The sequence below is a fragment of the Theropithecus gelada genome, chromosome 10 (assembly GCF_003255815.1).
Source record: "Theropithecus gelada isolate Dixy chromosome 10, Tgel_1.0, whole genome shotgun sequence".
In the NCBI taxonomy this organism is placed as follows: domain Eukaryota; kingdom Metazoa; phylum Chordata; class Mammalia; order Primates; family Cercopithecidae; genus Theropithecus; species Theropithecus gelada.
This window is the reverse complement of record NC_037678.1, coordinates 30,371,206-30,388,865: the sequence shown is the minus strand read 5'-3', so window position 1 is coordinate 30,388,865 and position 17,660 is coordinate 30,371,206. Positions and strand designations below refer to the sequence as shown.

Below are 17,660 nucleotides of genomic sequence, written 5' to 3'. Positions count from 1 at the left end.
CAAAGGGGCTGATAAAACTTGGGGTGCCTTTCCTTCCAGTAACACGAATTGGTTTAGAGAAAAAAGATGCTGATCTTTAACAAGAGAAGCACCTACGGATGTCTCCAAATGTCAAAATAGAAAGTTGATCAGAACTTTTGAGACTAATCTACAGTAACAGTGTATAGCTTCCTGTTCCCCTAAATCTTGCTGGAATAGCTTTTATGCTTATTGTAAGTAAGCTCACCGCGTAGCATTATCTGTGTAAGCTATGTTACCCAGGGCGCTTAACAAGTGTTAAATAGTAACAATTCCAAAAATACAGTCACATTTACACTGCCTACTACACTGTTTTGAAACAGGTAACCAGTGGAAGATGCTAACTTTTGGTGTATATATATATACACATATGTATATATATATATTTTTTGAGACGGAGTCACTATTTTGCTCAGGCTGCTCTTGAAACCCTGGGCTCAATCAATCCTCTTGCCTCGGCCTCCCGAAGTGCTGAGATTATAGACATGAGCCACTGCCGCCAGAATGTTTGTTTTTTCTTCTGTTGTTGTTGAGACGGAGTCTCGCTCTGTCGCCCAGGCTGGAGTGCAGTGGCGCCATCTCGGCTCATTGCAAGCTCCACCTCCCGGGTTCACACCATTCTGCTGCCTCAGCCTCCTGAGTAGCTGGGACTACAGGCGCCCGCCACCACGCCCGGCTAATTTTTTAAATTTGTAGTAGAGACGAGGTTTCACCGTGTTAGCCAAGCCAGGATGGTCTTGATCTCCCGACTTCGTGATCCAACAGCCTTGGCCTCCCAAAGTGCTGGGATTACAGGCGTGAGCCACCATGCCCAACCTTGGTATATATGTTTGTTGCTGGTTTTGGTCCGAAGAAGATAAATCTGGAAGCACTCTAACTGGCTAAGCTCCTTATAAAAAATAAAGGCCAGGCACAGTGGCTCACGCCTGTAATTCCTAGCACTTCGGGAGGCTGAGGCAGGCGGACCACTTAGCTCAGTTCTAGACCAGCCTGGGCAACATGGTGAGATAAAAAATTAGCTGGGTGTGGTGGGGTGCCCCTGTAGTCCCAGCTGCTTGGGAGGCTGTGGTGGGAGGATTGCTTGAGCCCGGGAGGTTGAGGTAGCAGTGAGCTGAGACCATGCCACTGCACCCAGCCTGGGCAACAGAGTGAAACCGTCTCAAGAAAAATTAAAGCCTATCAATAGCTAAATCTGTTGAAAAAACATTCTGGCCTGTTTTGTGAGGAATTCATGTCACGGTAGGAGGGCATCTGGAAGTTAGGAACCCAAGTTTGCGTGCATTTTAAGGGTGTGCTACTGATATGCACAGGGAGTGGATTTGCTAATGCCATCTCAGCCACTGAGGCAGCTGGACTGGGCTCTAGGAAAGCTGACAGGACAGTGAAGGAAGCCAGGCCAGAGTGGTGCTCTTCCCACCCACTGAGAGAACCCATCGAGATGCACAGTTTGAGTAGCATCATATCTGATCTGGGGTTTACTAGTGGGGTTTTTTTTTTTTTTTTTTGACAGTCTCACACTCTTGCTCAGGCTGGAGTGCAATGGTACGATCTCTGCTCACTGCAACCTCTGCACTCTAGGTTTAAGCAATTCTCCTGCTTCAGCTCCTAAGTAGCTGAGATTACAAGCATGGGCCACCATGCCCAGCTAATTCTTGTATTTTTAGTAGAGACGGTTTCACCATGCTGGCCAGGCTGGTCTCGAACCCCTGACATCAAGTGAGCCACCGTGCCTGGCCTGATTTTTCACTTTTAAGTTGATTTTTGTTTTGTTTCAGAAATTATACTGAAATGCAACTACTAAACAAGAAAGTATGGTTGGCATAAAATGTTTTATCGGAGAAACACTTTTCATGGGAGAATAACTGAACAGTTTTAAAACAGCAGGATTAAAGGCTCAAAAATTTGTTAGCCAATAATAACAGAGTATCAGTGCGGACAATCAGACACCAAACAACTGGAGGTTACAAAGAGAGTGGACAGATCACTGCCTAGAAAGGGATAGCCCTAAGCATGGGTTTGGAAATGGGTACTACTTGTGGTTAAATTTTTATGGAATGAGGATTACTTACACAGCCAATTACAGATGATCCTCGACTTCCAATGGGGTCACCTCCAGATAAACGCATCATGAGTTGAAAATATTGTCAGTTGAAAATGCACTGAATCCACCTAACCCACCAAACATCACAGCTTAGCCTGCCTTAAGCGTGCTCAGTAAACTTACGCTAGCCCACACTTGAGCCGCCTTTTTAATTTTTTTTTGAGACGGAGTCTTGCTCTGTCGCTCAGGCTTGAGAGTGCAGTGGCACAATCTTGGCTCACTGCAACCTCCGCATCCCAGGTTCCAGCGATTGTCCTGCCTCAGCCTCCCGAGTAGCTGGGATTACAGGCACCCACCACCATGCCCAGCTAATTTTGTGTTTTTAGCAGAGGCAGGGTTTTGCCATGTTGGCCAGGCTGGTCTCGAGCTCCTGAGCTCAGGCGATCTGCCTGCCTCGGCCTCCCAGGGTGCTGGGATTACAGGTGTGAGCCACCACCACACCTGGCCAAACCTCTTTTATAATAAAGTGTTGAATATGTCATGGAGTTTACTGAATACCATACAGGAAGTGAAAGAGAATGGCTGTACGAGTACTCAAAGTACAGTTTCTTCCGAATGTGTCTCTTTCGAAAACTGCCAAGTTGAATGATCGTTAAACCGGGACGGTCTGCATTTAAGGACAAAACAGGAGTTTTGATGTCTGAAGACTATAGCTAATTTCTAGGAATGTAGCTACTTTTGATCTGTCCTCCCAGTAACTGGAAATAAAACATAAATGACCTTGGCAGGTAGAAAGCTGCGTGCTTGCTTAGGCTGGAGCTCCCACTTCTGGCCATGTGTCTGCACAGCGGGCTCCAGGCTGGAGCTGCCGCACTGCCCCACTGTATACTCCTTTCCCACCCCGGGCACCCCAAAGCCTGGAAAGAGAGAAGTCGTGCACCTCCGGTGCAGTACCTTCTGAAAGCAGACGCCTTTACCAGTGAGATGCTGAGGGCCAGACCAGGTTTGCGAGGATCAGCTGTGAGGAATGTTTTATCCCTGACGTGGTTTAGAACTGCCCGTCCGTATATGACTGTTTTGAAGTTCTCTGGAACCATATTCCTCTCTCACGTGCACGGGACCCGTGCCCCGCCTCTATGGATTCTTGATGCATGAGAATGGACATGAGGGATGGCATTTTAGCCGGTGGCCTTGTGGCCTAGTTCATGCCTTTGTCCTGATGAAGTCTGGGTTTGCCCTGATGTGGAAATGACACACGGACAGACAGACGCACCATACACACAGAGGAGCCTTGCTATTTTAAGAATGTACTTTATACAAAATAACCAGTTCATATGGAAATAAATCTACAGACCTCCAAGGATCAAAAAGCTTTTTAAAAAGTTCTTTTAAAAAATTATCCAACACACAATATTGAACTAACTATTGAGGTAAGTGTCGCTCTCAGTGAAACAGGGAATCAGCAGACCACGACAAAATATACACAATATAAAAATAAATAGCATTCCCCTTTCCAGTACTGGCCAGAAGGTTCACAGGTTTCTGCTTTTGCAGCAGAGCAGAGGCTCCGGACACTGTGTGCCAAGGTTGGTGGAGACTGACCTGGGCCCCGGGAGCTGTGCACAAGGCAGGAGAGTGAGGTACCTGAGCCCTGGCTAGGGAAGGGAAGGGAAGGGAAGGGAAGGGGCTGCATGGTTTCCTGAACGGGGGTCAACATTTCAATAAGTTATGCAACATCCATGCCCCTGTTCCCACCCCACCCACCCCCTTCAAAAACACATGCAGGACAATCAGCCGCTCATCAGCCGTACTGACATCAGAGTTCAGTCAGTCCTCTCGTGCAGGACAAGAGGGAGAAACTAGGTAAGAAAAGGTCAAGCCAAGACCGAACAGTCCCTCCAAACGTCTGTCTAGCACAGAGTGGGATCAACATCCAGCCTGGAGGCAAAGCTTGTGTCCCAGCTTAATGTGAAAAATGAAAGCCAGGCGCGGTGGCTCACGCCTGTAATCCCAGCACTTTGGGAGGCCGAGGCGGGTGGATTACCTGAGGTCAGGAGTTCGAGACCATCCTGGCCAACCTGGTGAAACCCCATCTCTACTAAAAATACAAAAATTCGCTGGGCGTGGTGGCACACACCTGTAATCCCAGCTACTCGGGAGGCTGAGGCAGGAGAATCCCTTGAACCTGGGAGGCGGCGGTTGCAGTGAGCTGAGATCGCGCCATTGCACTCCTGCCTGGGGGACGAGAGCAAGACTTCGTCTCAAAAAAAGAAAAAAAGAAAAATGGGACGCAGTAACATTCACCCAAACACTGCTGTCCCAAGGGGAAAGTGCGCAAGGCTCGGTGTCCTATGGCTGCATGGCACAGAGTCCAACCTGCCAAAAAAGAAATGGGGAGCCCAGCTTTTTCTCACGCAGCAAATGGCAATCACATTCTTTGTGCCTATGCACTGATGTGAGCCCACGAATAAAAGCCTTTGCATTCTCAACCGAAATAAGAAGTATCCTGACTGAAGCTATTGTCCGGAGAGTTACCTGTGGAGACACCACACCCCAGGAACCCCAGAATTGGGCAGCACACGGCTAATACATGGGACTGATTTCTGCAATGCGGGTCCATGAAGAAACTGCAGAGGGTGAACTGACTGACAGACAAACAAGGGCAACAACGCCAGAAAACCGTCAGCCTTTCTTTTCTATGAAAACCGAGGTTCTCTTCAAGCAGGTTGGGGTTCTGACACTATTGAACTGTCCTTACCTTGCGACTGTAGGATTAAGCCTTCCTGTGAAATTTCAAATCAGGTCTTAAGAGCAGTGTAATATTTACAGATTTGAACTTCCATTAAAAAAAAAAAAAAAGTGAACCAAGAGGTATGGATTGCAAGCTTGTTTCTGACAGCTGTGGTGACTGCAACACTGGGATTCTGTGGGCCTGGGATGGCACTGAGCGTACCCTTTGCCAGCAGTAGGAATCAGCAAAAATAATATAGTACATAAAATAATACAGCAGAGAAATGGCATGGGATAACGACACCAAATGCTCAGTCACAAGAAGCACGTCCAAGGGACAAGCCAGAGTAAATCGATATTTAAAGCTGAGGTTTGATTGAACTGAGGGGCACAAACTGCCGGTCTTCAGGTTTGCATTAAGCCTAACGAAGAGGAGCATGACGAGGCCTGCCTTCCGAGAGCATCTGGCCTGGGCTCAGTAGGAAGATATGAACTGTTGGTAAGCAGCTCATGTGTACGACCAGGTAAACTAAACCAAACTGATGAAGGCTGGTGATGAAGGAGAGGCGGAGGTGGGATGGAAAGTTACGTCAACAAGAATCCCGCAGGGTTTGTTCTTACTTATCCTCCACGTGCATTCACTGTAACAAATTTTAGCCAACAGCTCCTGCTACCTTTTAAGTGAGGGGAAAAAGTAGCTGAATTAAAAACTACTTTTTAATTCTGAGGGGAAAACAAATTTAGAATCCTCCCAAGAAGCTCATCTTTTCTTTCTCTTGGGCCTTAGGGACACAAGTTTCTAACTTACTAACAACTCCAATAAGCCATGGGTGTTAAATCAAAGAGGTGCGAAGCTATTTCCCATTCTCCATGATCTCAGCTATCCCCGTCCTCTTGGGGACCACTGAGAGCCGGCATACTGACAAGGTGCCAGTGACCCACGGGGTGAAATGTCCTTCTAGCTTGACAGCAGACCTTTTCAGGACACCTTACACACTACTTTCTAATTATAACGTATCACATAACCATCATTTTCCTAATGGAGAAGATGGCAAATGCATTTGCATCTGCTTTAAGACACTGCATCTGCTTAAGACACTTGGAAAGAGAAGTGCTAGAGGAGGAAGAAAAGGTGAGAAAAAGATCCTGCTTGGGGATGGGTGGACTGGGGGTTCACAGCAGCTCACAGTCATGTGGATTCCTGCAACCTTGCAGCTCCAGACAGCTGATAGCAGATCTGCACTTCCAAGACCTGTGAAAGCTCAGAACACTCCCCGGACAAAGGACGAAGCCCTAGTACCTGTAACGCATGGACACCTGCCCACACAGCATGCGGGAAGGCTGACAATTCTGCGGCTGCTGTTGCTCCTGTTCACGGTGTTATAATTTAATACAGTAGTTCTATTTCCTATTGCTCTTCTTTAATATTTTCTGTCTAAAACCAAGAAGGGAGATGAAGGATAAAGGGATTTACTGACTTTTCCCGTGTAGTTCACAGCACTGCTCTAGCAACAGCTGATTGGGGCGGTCACTGGGAGAGGGGAGGAGACAGGATTACCTGGAACAGTGCGCACACAGCTGCTCGAGGACCACAGAGGGCAGAAGGAAAGAGGGCCCTAGCCCAAATGCTGCTCACAACCACTCCCACCCAGGCCCCTGGGGTAGTCACGGGGAGAGGCCCACGGTGACAGTGCTCCTGTTAGGGAGAAGTGAGAGGCCTCTGATTCAAACCAGCATTACCAGGAAAAGAGAAAAGCTGTCAGTGGCCAGATTCTCTGGGCCTGGACCAGGGCTAACCAGCTCCAAACTAGCTGTTTTTTTCCCCTCCTCCCTGCTTCTGCACACACACAGAAACTGAAGTAGCAATGCTCCATGTTAGCGGATACTAGCTACAGGGCAGACCCATCCGAAAACCTTCTGTCCTCTTCGCTCTTCTAAACCACGTTATGCCAGTGATAGGTTTCTAACAAGAATTAGGATCCAGTGAGAACACAGGCTCAAAACTCAATCCACTTGCAAATACATCAAATTTAAAAGTAAAACCTCTGAGAGCAAATCTGTACTTTTGTGCATCATACCTCAGAGGCATCTGTGTTCCCTACTCAACTCTCAAATCTGCCTGAGCCCTAGGCAGCACCACCAGGCCAAGCGTTTGCGTACGGATGTGAACTTCCGTCATCCTGGAACTGGTGTCTTGGATTTCGGTTCTCTGTATCACAGATGCTTCTGATCAGCTTCCTTTTCCACGGACAGCGTTATGTTTAGCAAACTGTACACGTGACAGTTCCGTGTTTCACTAGGAATCCTGGAATTGGAGGGAAAAACTCTACTGGCCCCTCCCACAGTTGAATTTATAAGAAACTAGGGCAGATTAATATTTCATAGAGGCTCTTCTACTGTCCCAAAAGCATGCTTAAAAATCTGCTACTCTTTACAAAGACCTGTAATTTCAGTATTTTCCTTAGTTTTTTCTTTTGTGGGATATTCAAAAGTTTAAAACGTGGGTCCTAACTTTGGTGACCTCTCAGCTAAAATCAAACACAGAATGCTAATGAGGGAGAATCCAGTGTAATTCAATTCTACAACTGTAATAAAGTAATTTAATACTGTAAAATGGTTTCCTATCACAGACACAACAAATAATTCCAAGAACTTGTTCTTGATAGCTATTTTAAATCACCATGACTGATTTTACCATGATTCACTTAAAACGAATAAAAACTATATATACTGAAATATTCCTACATTCAAACTGTAAATCTATAGAATACATTTTTCCTATTCAAACCTGTGCAATTCTTTATTGATACTAAAATATACAAACCTGAGTAGTCACTTCCACAAAATGTGATTCGTGCCAGAAAGCTGTGTGTGGTGCCTTCTAGATCACAGTCCTGACAGGGAGGTCTGTGATGAGGACGATTCATCTTCTAATATGTGAAACACTCTAGATCCCAATTCCCGATACTGGTTTACAACTATTCGGTAGGGCTGCTGGTAAAATCAGGAAGGGACACCCCTTTCTCAAATCCAGGATTTGGGCCACCAGCGTGAGAGAGCAGCCTGTCTTCCGGGCTGAAGCTTCTAGTAGTCTCCTGAGAGCACTCTGCCTCCAACAGAGACACCAGCACCAGCAGGTGGTTAGGGGACAGATGTTCTCTCTCAGGCCGACTGCAAGGAAAGCAGGCCTTTCGCTATTCTGAAGGCTGGCTGGCCACTAAGGAAACACAGTGACATATTACAAGATCAAACCTTTCCTACCCTCATCTCCAGCTCCCAGAAGTATTCAGTGTGACATGATTGTAAACAGATAAAAATCACTCCAGTGCTGTGTGCCCACCAGTTAGGACCCCCATTTCTTCCGCATCCCCACCCACCCTTCCCACTTTATGTACAATACATTCACCACCAACAAAAATTATTTTAAAAGGCAACATGAAAATTCTGTAAACTGGACCCAGCTCCAAAACCATTAATACTAAGAGTAGTCCCTTCCCCAAATATATACCTGAGTTTAGCTGCTCATCAAAGTTTAAAAGCACCACTCCATTCTTGAGTATACCCCCTCCCCCAAGTTTAAAGTGATTTTCCCTGAAGAGTGTCTCAGGATTTGGAAAAGTCATCATTAACTCCACGTTCATTTGTTTTGCCTGACTGTCTACATCAGCTGTGCAAGAGACCCCCGGACGAGGACCTTTGCAATCTGTGTGTCAGTCATCTAAGGAGTGTCCTTTTAGGGCCTGTGACTGGCTCCAGCTCAAGGATGGCACAAGTGGGTCGCCGTGAAGGGGCGGAGCAGGTGATGGGGATAGAGCTGACAGGGCACTCCCCAGCTCTCCACATTCCAGTCTTCGTGTGCAGCTTTCCATTGCTTGGGGCTCATTTCCTCCTTGGACTAGCTCTGAAAGAAACAAAGACATTTTAAACAAAAATTTAAAAATTGGGTTAATTGTTAAAAAAAAAAAAAAAAAAAAAGTAAGCCCAAAGAGTGTGCAAGCTCCTCATCTGTGAAAATGGCTTCATTCTATTTCATCAGCTACCGTTTACTTCCAGAGGATAGGTTCTAGAGTCCTGGACTTCTCAATTCAGATCCCAGTCCCAATGCGCAACAGCCGTAGGACTTGCACACTGACAGATGATCATGATGCAGCCAATGACAACTACTTTGTGGGGGTCAAGACAACGACTGCATGGGAGGGAAGCAGCACTCCGAGGCAGTACTCTAAAACCCACCAACCAGTCTCTCTCTGATGTGAAAGAAAGGGGAAGCATAAAACAGACAAGCGATCATAGCAGAAAAAATGTTGGCGGATGGTTTGGAAAAACGAGGTTTAAATACTCACCCAATTGGTATACATACATTCCATATCGCAATAGGAAAAAGAGACATGTGAGAAGTGACTTCCAAGGCCTCTTGCTCTTTTTCCAAGTGCCAAGGAAGCACGATCCAGGCAAAGTTCCTGGATCCACAGGATACCTTAAAGCATTGTTTCCGAACAGCAGGGGTCACACACTTACTTCCCACCACCCGGAGGAAGAACAGCTCTAACTTTTAGTGACTCTTACCTGATCCAGGGGAAGTGCTGGAGGCTTATGAGGCGGCAGCTCCTCCTGTGACGTTGCTGCTGTGGGGGTCTTTGGGAACGAGGCCTGCGACTGGACCGGGTGCATCTGCATTCTACAGCCACGAGAAAGAAGCGATTAATGAAGACACGTTAATGACAAAAGAAACAAGACACTGCAGTCACGAAGGTACTGCCTTTGTCACCCCGGTGATCAGGCCTGGAATCATCCATACTGCTCCTGGTGCAGTAAGTGGCACGCACAAGCACTGCCTATGTATACTCCTGACAAAAGTGTTCAATCTACTTTTTTTTCTCTTAGAGACAGGGTCTTGCTCTGTCACCCCACTAGAGTGTAGTGTCAAGGATCATGGTTTACCGCAGCCTCAATCTTCTGGGCTCAAGGGATGCTCCTGCCTCACCCTCCTCAGTAGTTGGAACTACAGGTGTGTGCTACCATGTCCGGCTAAGTTCTTTATTTTCAGTAGAGACAGGATCTTGCTATGTTGCCCAGGCTGGTCTCGAACTCTTGAGCTTAAGTAATCTTCCTGCCTCAGCCCCCCAAAGTGCTGGGATGATAAGTATGAACCACTACACCTGGCACAAGAGTTTCATCTAAACACGAGGAGACTATGTGATGAATCTAGAATCTGGAACGCTCGCCATGATAACTGGTCTGGACTCTTTAGAAAACAAAACAAAGGTAGGACAACTGCTATAAATTAAGAGACTAAACAGACACAGCAGCCAAATGCAAATCCATGAGCCTTGATTGGATCCTTTATCAGAAAAAAACAATCAAAATAAAACACAAAGAAATGGCTCTAAAAGACACTCTGGGGACAACTGAGGACAGAGAAATAAAAACTCTATTAGAACTTGTCGGCCGGGCGCGGTGGCTCAAGCCTGTAATCCCAGCACTTTGGGAGGCCGAGACGGGTGGATCACGAGGCCAGGAGATCGAGACCATCCTGGCTAACACGGTGAAACCCCGTCTCCACTAAAAAAATACAAAAAAAAACTAGCCGGGCGAAGTGGCGGCGCCTGTAGTCCCAGCTACTCGGGAGGCTGAGGCGGGAGAATGGCGTGAACCCGGGAGGCGGAGCTTGCAGTGAGCTGAGATCCGGCCACGGCACTCCAGCCTGGGCGACAGAGCAAGACTCCGTCTCAAAAAAAAAAAAAAAAAAAAAAAAAAAGAACTTGTCGTTTGCCTCGAGTGGGGTATCATTTTGAAATGATGCTCCAAGGAATGTCCATTCTCAGGAGACGCATGCTCAAGTATTGAGGGTTAAGGGCCATGATGTCTACAATTTACTTTCCAACAGCTTAGGAAAAAAAGTAAAGAAAAGAAAACAGGTATTTAGAGACATATAAAGAAAACATGACAAAATGTTAAATAGTAGAGAGGGTCTAGCAGTAAGACGACAGGATGGCACTGAGGAGAGGCACACGGGTTTTTATGCTGAATGGTACTGGTTTCAAGATTACGCTTCATAACTTTCATTTGTGTATATCGATTTGAAAACTTCCTGGATGGCAGATCACCTAACTGGATCTCGAGAACATCACTACACAAGCATGTGTGAAAGAAGTCTCATGGGGACTTGCTTGCATTCTGAATAAACCTGGTTTTCTCATTCAATGATAGGGTAAGAAACGAGAGGTATGTTGGCCAGGCACGGTGGCTCAAGCCTGTAATCCCAGCACTTTGGGAGGCCGAGATGGGCGGATCACGAGGTCAGGAGATTGAGACCATCCTGGCTAACCCGGTGAAACCCCGTCTCTACTAAAAAATACAAAAAACTAGCCGGGCGAGGCGGCGGGTGCCTGTAGTCCCAGCTACTCGGGAGGCTGAGGCAGGAGAACGGCGTGAACCCGGGAGGCGGAGCTTGCAGTGAGCTGAGATCCGGCCACTGCACTCCACCCTGGGGGGTAAAAGGGAGAACCCGTTTAAAAAAAAAAAAAAGGAAAAAAAAAGAAATGAGAGGTATGCAGTAAAACTTCAGTACTACATATGATCTCCTCTTCTACTCCCGGGTAGGCCTTTTTTTTTTTTTTTTTTTTTTTACCTTGGTCAGTGTCTGCACATGGCAGCAATGTTGACACAGCCTTGCTTTCAGCTCTCAAACTGTGGTAATTAAGTTTACAGTATCATACAAAACTCAGCCAGGTGTGGTGGCGGGCACCTGTGATCCCAGCTACTTGGGAGGATGAGACAGGAGAATCGCTTGAACCTGGGAGGCAGAGATTGCAGTGAGCAGAGATTGTACCACTGCACTCCAGCCTGGGCCACAGAGCGAGACTTAATCTCAAATAAATAAATAAATAAATAAATAAAATAAAAGAAGTTTACAATATCAAAATCTAACTCAGTCATTTAAAGGCCTATTCATTTTCACGAGGGGAAAAAATTTCAAAGATAAAGTTGGGCTGTAAGTCTGATACCTTCCTACAGAGTGCGCAGTATAAGTCACATGCTTTTTTGGTTCCTAGACCATTAACTGTTATCTTCATCTCTAAGGCCATTTTTCTGTTTAAAATGAACATCCAGGCCAGGCGTGGTGGCTCCTGCCTGTAATCTCAGCACTTTGAGAGACTGAGGCAGGAGGATGACCTGCGCTCAGGAGACTAAGACCAGCCTGGGCAACACGGTGAAACCCTACCTCTACAAAACAAAACAAACAAAAAAACCCCAAACAAGTTAGCTGGGTATGGTGGCACGTGTGTAGTCCCAGTTACTTAAAGGGCTGATGCAGGAGGATCCTTGAGACTGGGAGGTCGACGCTGCCGTGAGCCATTATCACACCACTGCACTCCAGCCTGGGTGACAAAGGGAGACTCTGTCTCAAAAATAAATAAAATAAACATCTGTTCTTTCCTTAGGGGGAAAAAGCCCAAATGCAATCTTACCCTGATGGTCTGTACATTTCCTGGAAAGGTCCCCTTATTCCACTTCTAGTGCCAATTTGTTCCATCATCACAGCTTGAAAGTGACCCAGGCCCTCTTCCTGGCAGCGATAGATGGGACCCTCCTGAGAGAGGCCGTTGGGCTGGGTGGCCCCTGGGTGGTGAGGCGGGTGGGCAGCCACAGGGGAGGAGTAAGCCCTGGGCTGAAAGTGACTGGCCGGCCGCTGAGGTGTATAGGGAGGCCCTGGCTGCAGCATCACACCATGGGGTGGAAACGCTGAGGAAGCAAATCCCATTCCTGAACTCAGAGGCGGAGGCGGAGTTCCATAGAGATACTCGCTGGCTGACAACGAGCTCTGCCGCTTGGTGGCGGCGTTATGGTTGTCCAGGTCTAAAAACTCTTTGGGACTCTCTGGCCTCTCCAGAGATTCATCCAGCTTCTCTTCCTCCGGACCAGGATTCTGCCCGTCATTGGGGACTTTAGCAGCCACTGCATCCATACGGGTTGGAGAAGTTAAGGCAGCATGCAGCGTCTCACAGCCTTGCAGACTGGCCATGGCATTCTTATCTGAGAAGAGGGACCTCGGTGGGGGAGGCTGACTGGCTGGGGGCCCGCCGGGGCTTCCCTGGGGATGCAGAGGTCTCTGCCAGTCCGAAAAGCTCTGTGGACACGCATAGTAAGGAGTTCGCTGATAGTGGTGGTAGGAAGGCTGCGGTGGTGGGTGGTAGGAATACCTCATTCCTTGTGGGGGGCGATACCGGGGAAAGCCTCCAGAATGAGCGTGGTTAGACTGAAAGCCTCTTGGGGGGAAATGCTGGGGATGGGATGCTGGGGACTTCCCTCCCATCACAGCGCCCACACCCTGCAGGCCCGGACTGATGTGGTAATGGGCGGCTGAATTCGGGTACTCCAGGCCAGGCACGTACAGCGGGGAAAACTGGCTCACAGTGCCTCCCATCAAACCGGGGTCTGTGCTGGGCGGTGTCGTCGCATTCTGTCCTGTGCATGGCATGGTTTCCTGAAACGTTCTGCCTCTGGGGCAGAGTAGCTTTTCAGAACCACTGCTACCAAGGCCCTTCCCCTCTGATCCACAAGGAGACGCTTCCCCAGTGACTCCGTTCTCGGGAAGAGTGCCCCTGTCTGCCACCGTGGAGAGGTCTCTCATGCACCCTTGGGCGGCTGGGCCAGGGTAGCTGCTATCCGAGGGCCAGGGATTCTTGCCCTTGGTGGCTTTACAGCTGTCCGCAGATTCGGAGGAGTTGCTTTTGAGCTCCGGGCCCACTGTTTCCCGTTCTTGTGGTGAGCTCTGCCTGGTGCAGTCAGTCTGCAGGGGAGGCGTGGGGTGAGGTAGTTGTTTGAGGTATACCCCCTCTGAAGTACCAACACTTGCTGGCTTCTCTTCAAGGCCAGGCAACGGCTCTGCTGCAAAAAAAAAAAAAAAAGGAGAAAAAATAATTCAGTAGCTGACATGGCAATATTAATGTAAAGAACACGCCTGAGTCACATTGAGGTGGATGTGTGGTGACTCAAGTCCCAGCTGGAAACTGTTTGAGCCCCTGAAAGAGCTTAGGACATTGGGGTCCCCGTACACTTCCTTTCACCCCTTTCATGGACACAGAGGTAAAATCTAGCACCGCTACAGCCACGCTCACGGTGGGCTGGAGAATGGACACGTCCTTCACCTTGGGTTGCCTGATTCGTAAGAGCCTGAGAGATGGCCTGTGGCTCACAGACTCCAGGAAGGTGCATGTGAAACACACCAGGAGGGGATGCTTGTTATCAGAATCGCTGGCCACGCTGGGAAGCTCTAAAATGTGATGCAACGAGAAAGAACAGGGCATCACGGGCACTCAGAAAGGCCAAAGCCCTGACTTCTCTCCATGAGAACAAAAGCTCCACAGGAGGGAGGGACTTCTCTGTCTCCCTGTCATCTCGGTCCATGCACACACAGACTCGATCACTTTGTTGAATGGATACACTCATGTTGTCTGCATGTCTTAAAGACAAGATGCCTACAACATAAAACTCAAAAGGCATCTTTAACACATTATGGAAACTTACTAAGCCCAATCAAATTAATTTATTAGACTCCTATGCTTGTTTACATCCTCAGAATTCTTTACCTTACTATTCAACCTACAAATATGGTCTTAACTAAGACTACAATATACAATAGTGGATAAGTGTATGTATGTACCTATATAAAATAATCTTTTTTTTTTTTTTTTTTTTTTGAGGCAGAGTCTCACTCTGATGCCCAGGCTGGAGTGCAGTGGCACGATCTTGGCTCACAGCAACCTCCACCTCCCGGGTTCAAGTGATTCTCATGACCCAGCCTCCCACGTAGCTGAAATTACAGACATGTGCCACCACGCTGGCCTAATTTTTGTATTTTTAGTATAGACAGGGTTTCACCATGTTGGCCAGGCTGGACTCAAACTCCTGACCTCAGGTGATCTACCCCTTCAGCCTCCCGAAGTGCTGGAATTACAGGCGTGAGCTATCGCACGAGGCCAAAATAATCTTTTTATAATCTTTCTAGGAGGACAGTTGTCCAGGTGTGATCAAATTACAATCCTGGTAACAGATCTGAAGGACAAGGTTAGAGATTCTTAACAACTTTTAAAGAGCTATTAAGATAGCTCAGGCTACCTGAAGCAGGCCTTAAACGTCAATGGTACATAAATTATACAATGCAAGTCAAAAACTGTACTTTTCATTATTCAGTCAACATTAAACTTACAACTAGACTTATCAAAGACTTAACTAAACAGGATTCTTGTAAAGCTTTCAATTCCAGAACTCACTTGAAATCAGTATTAGAAAATTCTGCTAGAGGTGATATTAACAAAGTAGGACTTTTCATAAAAGAAATACTAAAAGGGTTTTCTTCCCTAACAATTTTTTTTTCTTTTTTTTTAAAGAGTCAGAGTTTCAACTCTGTCGTCTAGGTGGAGTGTAGTGGTGTGATCATGTGTCACTGAAACCTCGAACTCCAGGGTTCAAGTAATCCTTCCACCTCAGACTCCCAAGTAGTTGGGATTACAGGTATGAGAAACACTTTTATGTGGAATCTATTATCTTTTTTTTTTTTTGAGATGGAGTCTTGCTCTGTCACCCAGGCTAGAGTGCAGTGGTGTGATCTCGGCTCACTGAAACCTCAGCCTCCCGGGTTCAAGCGATTCTCCTGCCTCAGCCTCCCAAGTAGCTGAGATTACAGGCACCCACCACTGCGCCTGGCTAATTTTTATACTTTTAGTAGAGACGGGGTTTCACCATGTTGGCCTGGCTGGTCTTGAACTCCTGACCTCGTGATCCACCCGCCTTGGCCTCCCAAAGTGCTGGGATTACAGGCGTGAGCCACTGCGCCATGCCTGGCCAGGAATCTGTTATCTTAAAGTCCAAGTGTCTCCATTCTCCTGCCAGGTACTGAAGAAAATTACATGCATGCTAGATATTTATCCTAGAAATAAGCATTAATTGCAAAGTATTTTTTCCCCATTTTCTCCCCCTAGTGAATGTTTACTCCTCTTAAACAGCATTTCTAAGAAAATGCTTCCAAATTTGCCAGATCTCACTACTGGCCATTCTTAATAAATCCAGGTATGTAGCCAAAGAACAGAAATTGACTTCATAATAACTTTCAAGATGGTATTTTTTTTTTTCTTTTTTGAGACATGCTTTTGCTCTGTTGCCCAGGATGGAGTACAGTGGTGCAATCATAGCTCACTGTAGCCTTGACCTCCCTGGGTTCAGGTGATCCTCCTACCTCAGCCTCCCAAGTAGCTGGGACTATAGGCATGAACCTTTTTTTCTTTCTTCTTTCTTTTTTTTTTAGACAGTCTCACTTTGTGGCCCAGGCTGGAGTACAGTGGTGCAATCTTGGCTCACTGCAAACTCCGCCTCCCGGGTTCAAGTGATTCTCCTGTCTCAGCCTCCCGAGTAGCTGGAATTACAGGCACCTGCCACCGTGCCTGGCTGATTTTTGTATTTTTTTTTTTTGAGACGGAGTCTGGCTCTGTCGCCCAGGCTGGAGTGCAGTGGCCGGATCTCAGCTCACTGTAAGCTCCGCCTCCCGGGTTTACGCCCTTCTACTGCCTCAGCCTCCCGAGTAGCTGGGACTACAGGCGCCCGCCACCTCGCCCGGCTAGTTTTTTTGTATTTTTTTAGTAGAGACGGGGTTTCACCGTGTTAGCCAGGATGGTCTCGATCTCCTGACCTCGTGATCCGCCCGCCTCGGCCTCCCAAAGTGCTGGGATTACAGGCTTGAGCCACCACGCCCGGCCCTGATTTTTGTATTTTAAGAAAAATGGGGTTTTGCTATGTTGGGCAAGCTGGTCTTGAACTCCTGACCTCAGGTGATCTGCCCGCCTTGGCCTCCCAAAATGCTGGAATTACAGGCATGAGTCACCATGCCTAGCTAATTTTTTAATTTTTTTTTTTTTTTTTTTTAGATGGAGTCTCGCTCTGTTGCCCAGGCTGGAGTGCAGTGGCACTATCTCGGCTCACTGCAAGCTCCACCTCCCAGGTTCAAGTGATTCTCCTGCCTCAGCCTCCTGAGTAGCTGGGACTATAGGTGCCCACCACCAGGCCTGGCTAATTTTTTGTATTTTCAGTAGAGATGGGGTTTCACCGTGTTAGCCAGGATGGTCTCAATCTCCTGACCTTGTGATCCGCCCACCTCGGCCTCCCTAAGTGCTGGGATTACAGGCGTGAGCCACTGTGCCCAGCAATTTTTTTTTTTTTTTTTTTTTAGTAGAGATGGGGTTTCACCGTGTTAGCCAGGATGGTCTTGATCTCCTGACCTTGTGATCCACCCGCCTCGGCCTCCCAAAGTGCTGGGATTACAGGTGTCAGCCACCACACCCAGCCATTTTAAAATTTTTTAGTAGAGACAGTCTTACTCTCTTGCCCAGGCTGGTCTCGAACTCCTGGGCTCAAGTGATCTACTGGCCTCGGCCTCCCAAACTTCTGAGACTACAGGCATGAGCCACCAAAGCTACTGCCTGGCTGACAGTACTTTTTTAGAGGAACTATTTTTTTTTTTTTTTTTTTTTTTTGAGACGGAGTCTCGCTGTGTCTCCCAGGCTGGAGTGCAGTGGCGTGATCTCGGCTCACTGCAAGCTCCGCCTCCCGGGTTCACTCCATTCTCCCGCCTCAGCCTCCCAAGTAGCTGGGACTATAGGCGCCTGCCACCACGCCCGGCTAGTTTTTTGTATTTTTAGTAGAGACGGGGTTTCACCATGTTAGCCAGGATAGTCTCTATCTCCTGACCTCGTGATCCACCCACCTCGGCCTCCCAAAGTGCTGGGATTACAGGCTTGAGCCACCGCGCCCGGCCAGAGGAACTATGATGATGTAGTGGGTAAAGCATGGGAAGCTGGATCTAGTCTGTCTGAGC

The 17,660-nt window shown here is 47.5% G+C and overlaps 1 protein-coding gene across 2 annotated transcripts in view; it reads right to left on the bottom strand.

Moving 5' to 3' along the window:
- Window positions 1-7,446: 7,446 nt before the first annotated feature.
- LOC112633026 (cat eye syndrome critical region protein 2) overlaps window positions 7,447-17,660 on the bottom strand; it is a 200,270-nt gene continuing 190,056 nt past the window's right edge. The window contains exons 17-19 of one of the 2 annotated variants that reach the window (XM_025399376.1): window positions 12,262-13,681; window positions 9,356-9,467; window positions 7,447-8,690 (exon numbers count right to left, since the gene is read on the bottom strand). In XM_025399376.1, coding sequence (XP_025255161.1) covers window positions 8,685-8,690; window positions 9,356-9,467; window positions 12,262-13,681 — 1,538 coding nt within the window. In that variant the 3' untranslated portion in view covers window positions 7,447-8,684. The remainder of the gene's footprint in view (window positions 8,691-9,355; window positions 9,468-12,261; window positions 13,682-17,660) is intronic. The other variant, XM_025399377.1, reaches the window with a different exon arrangement.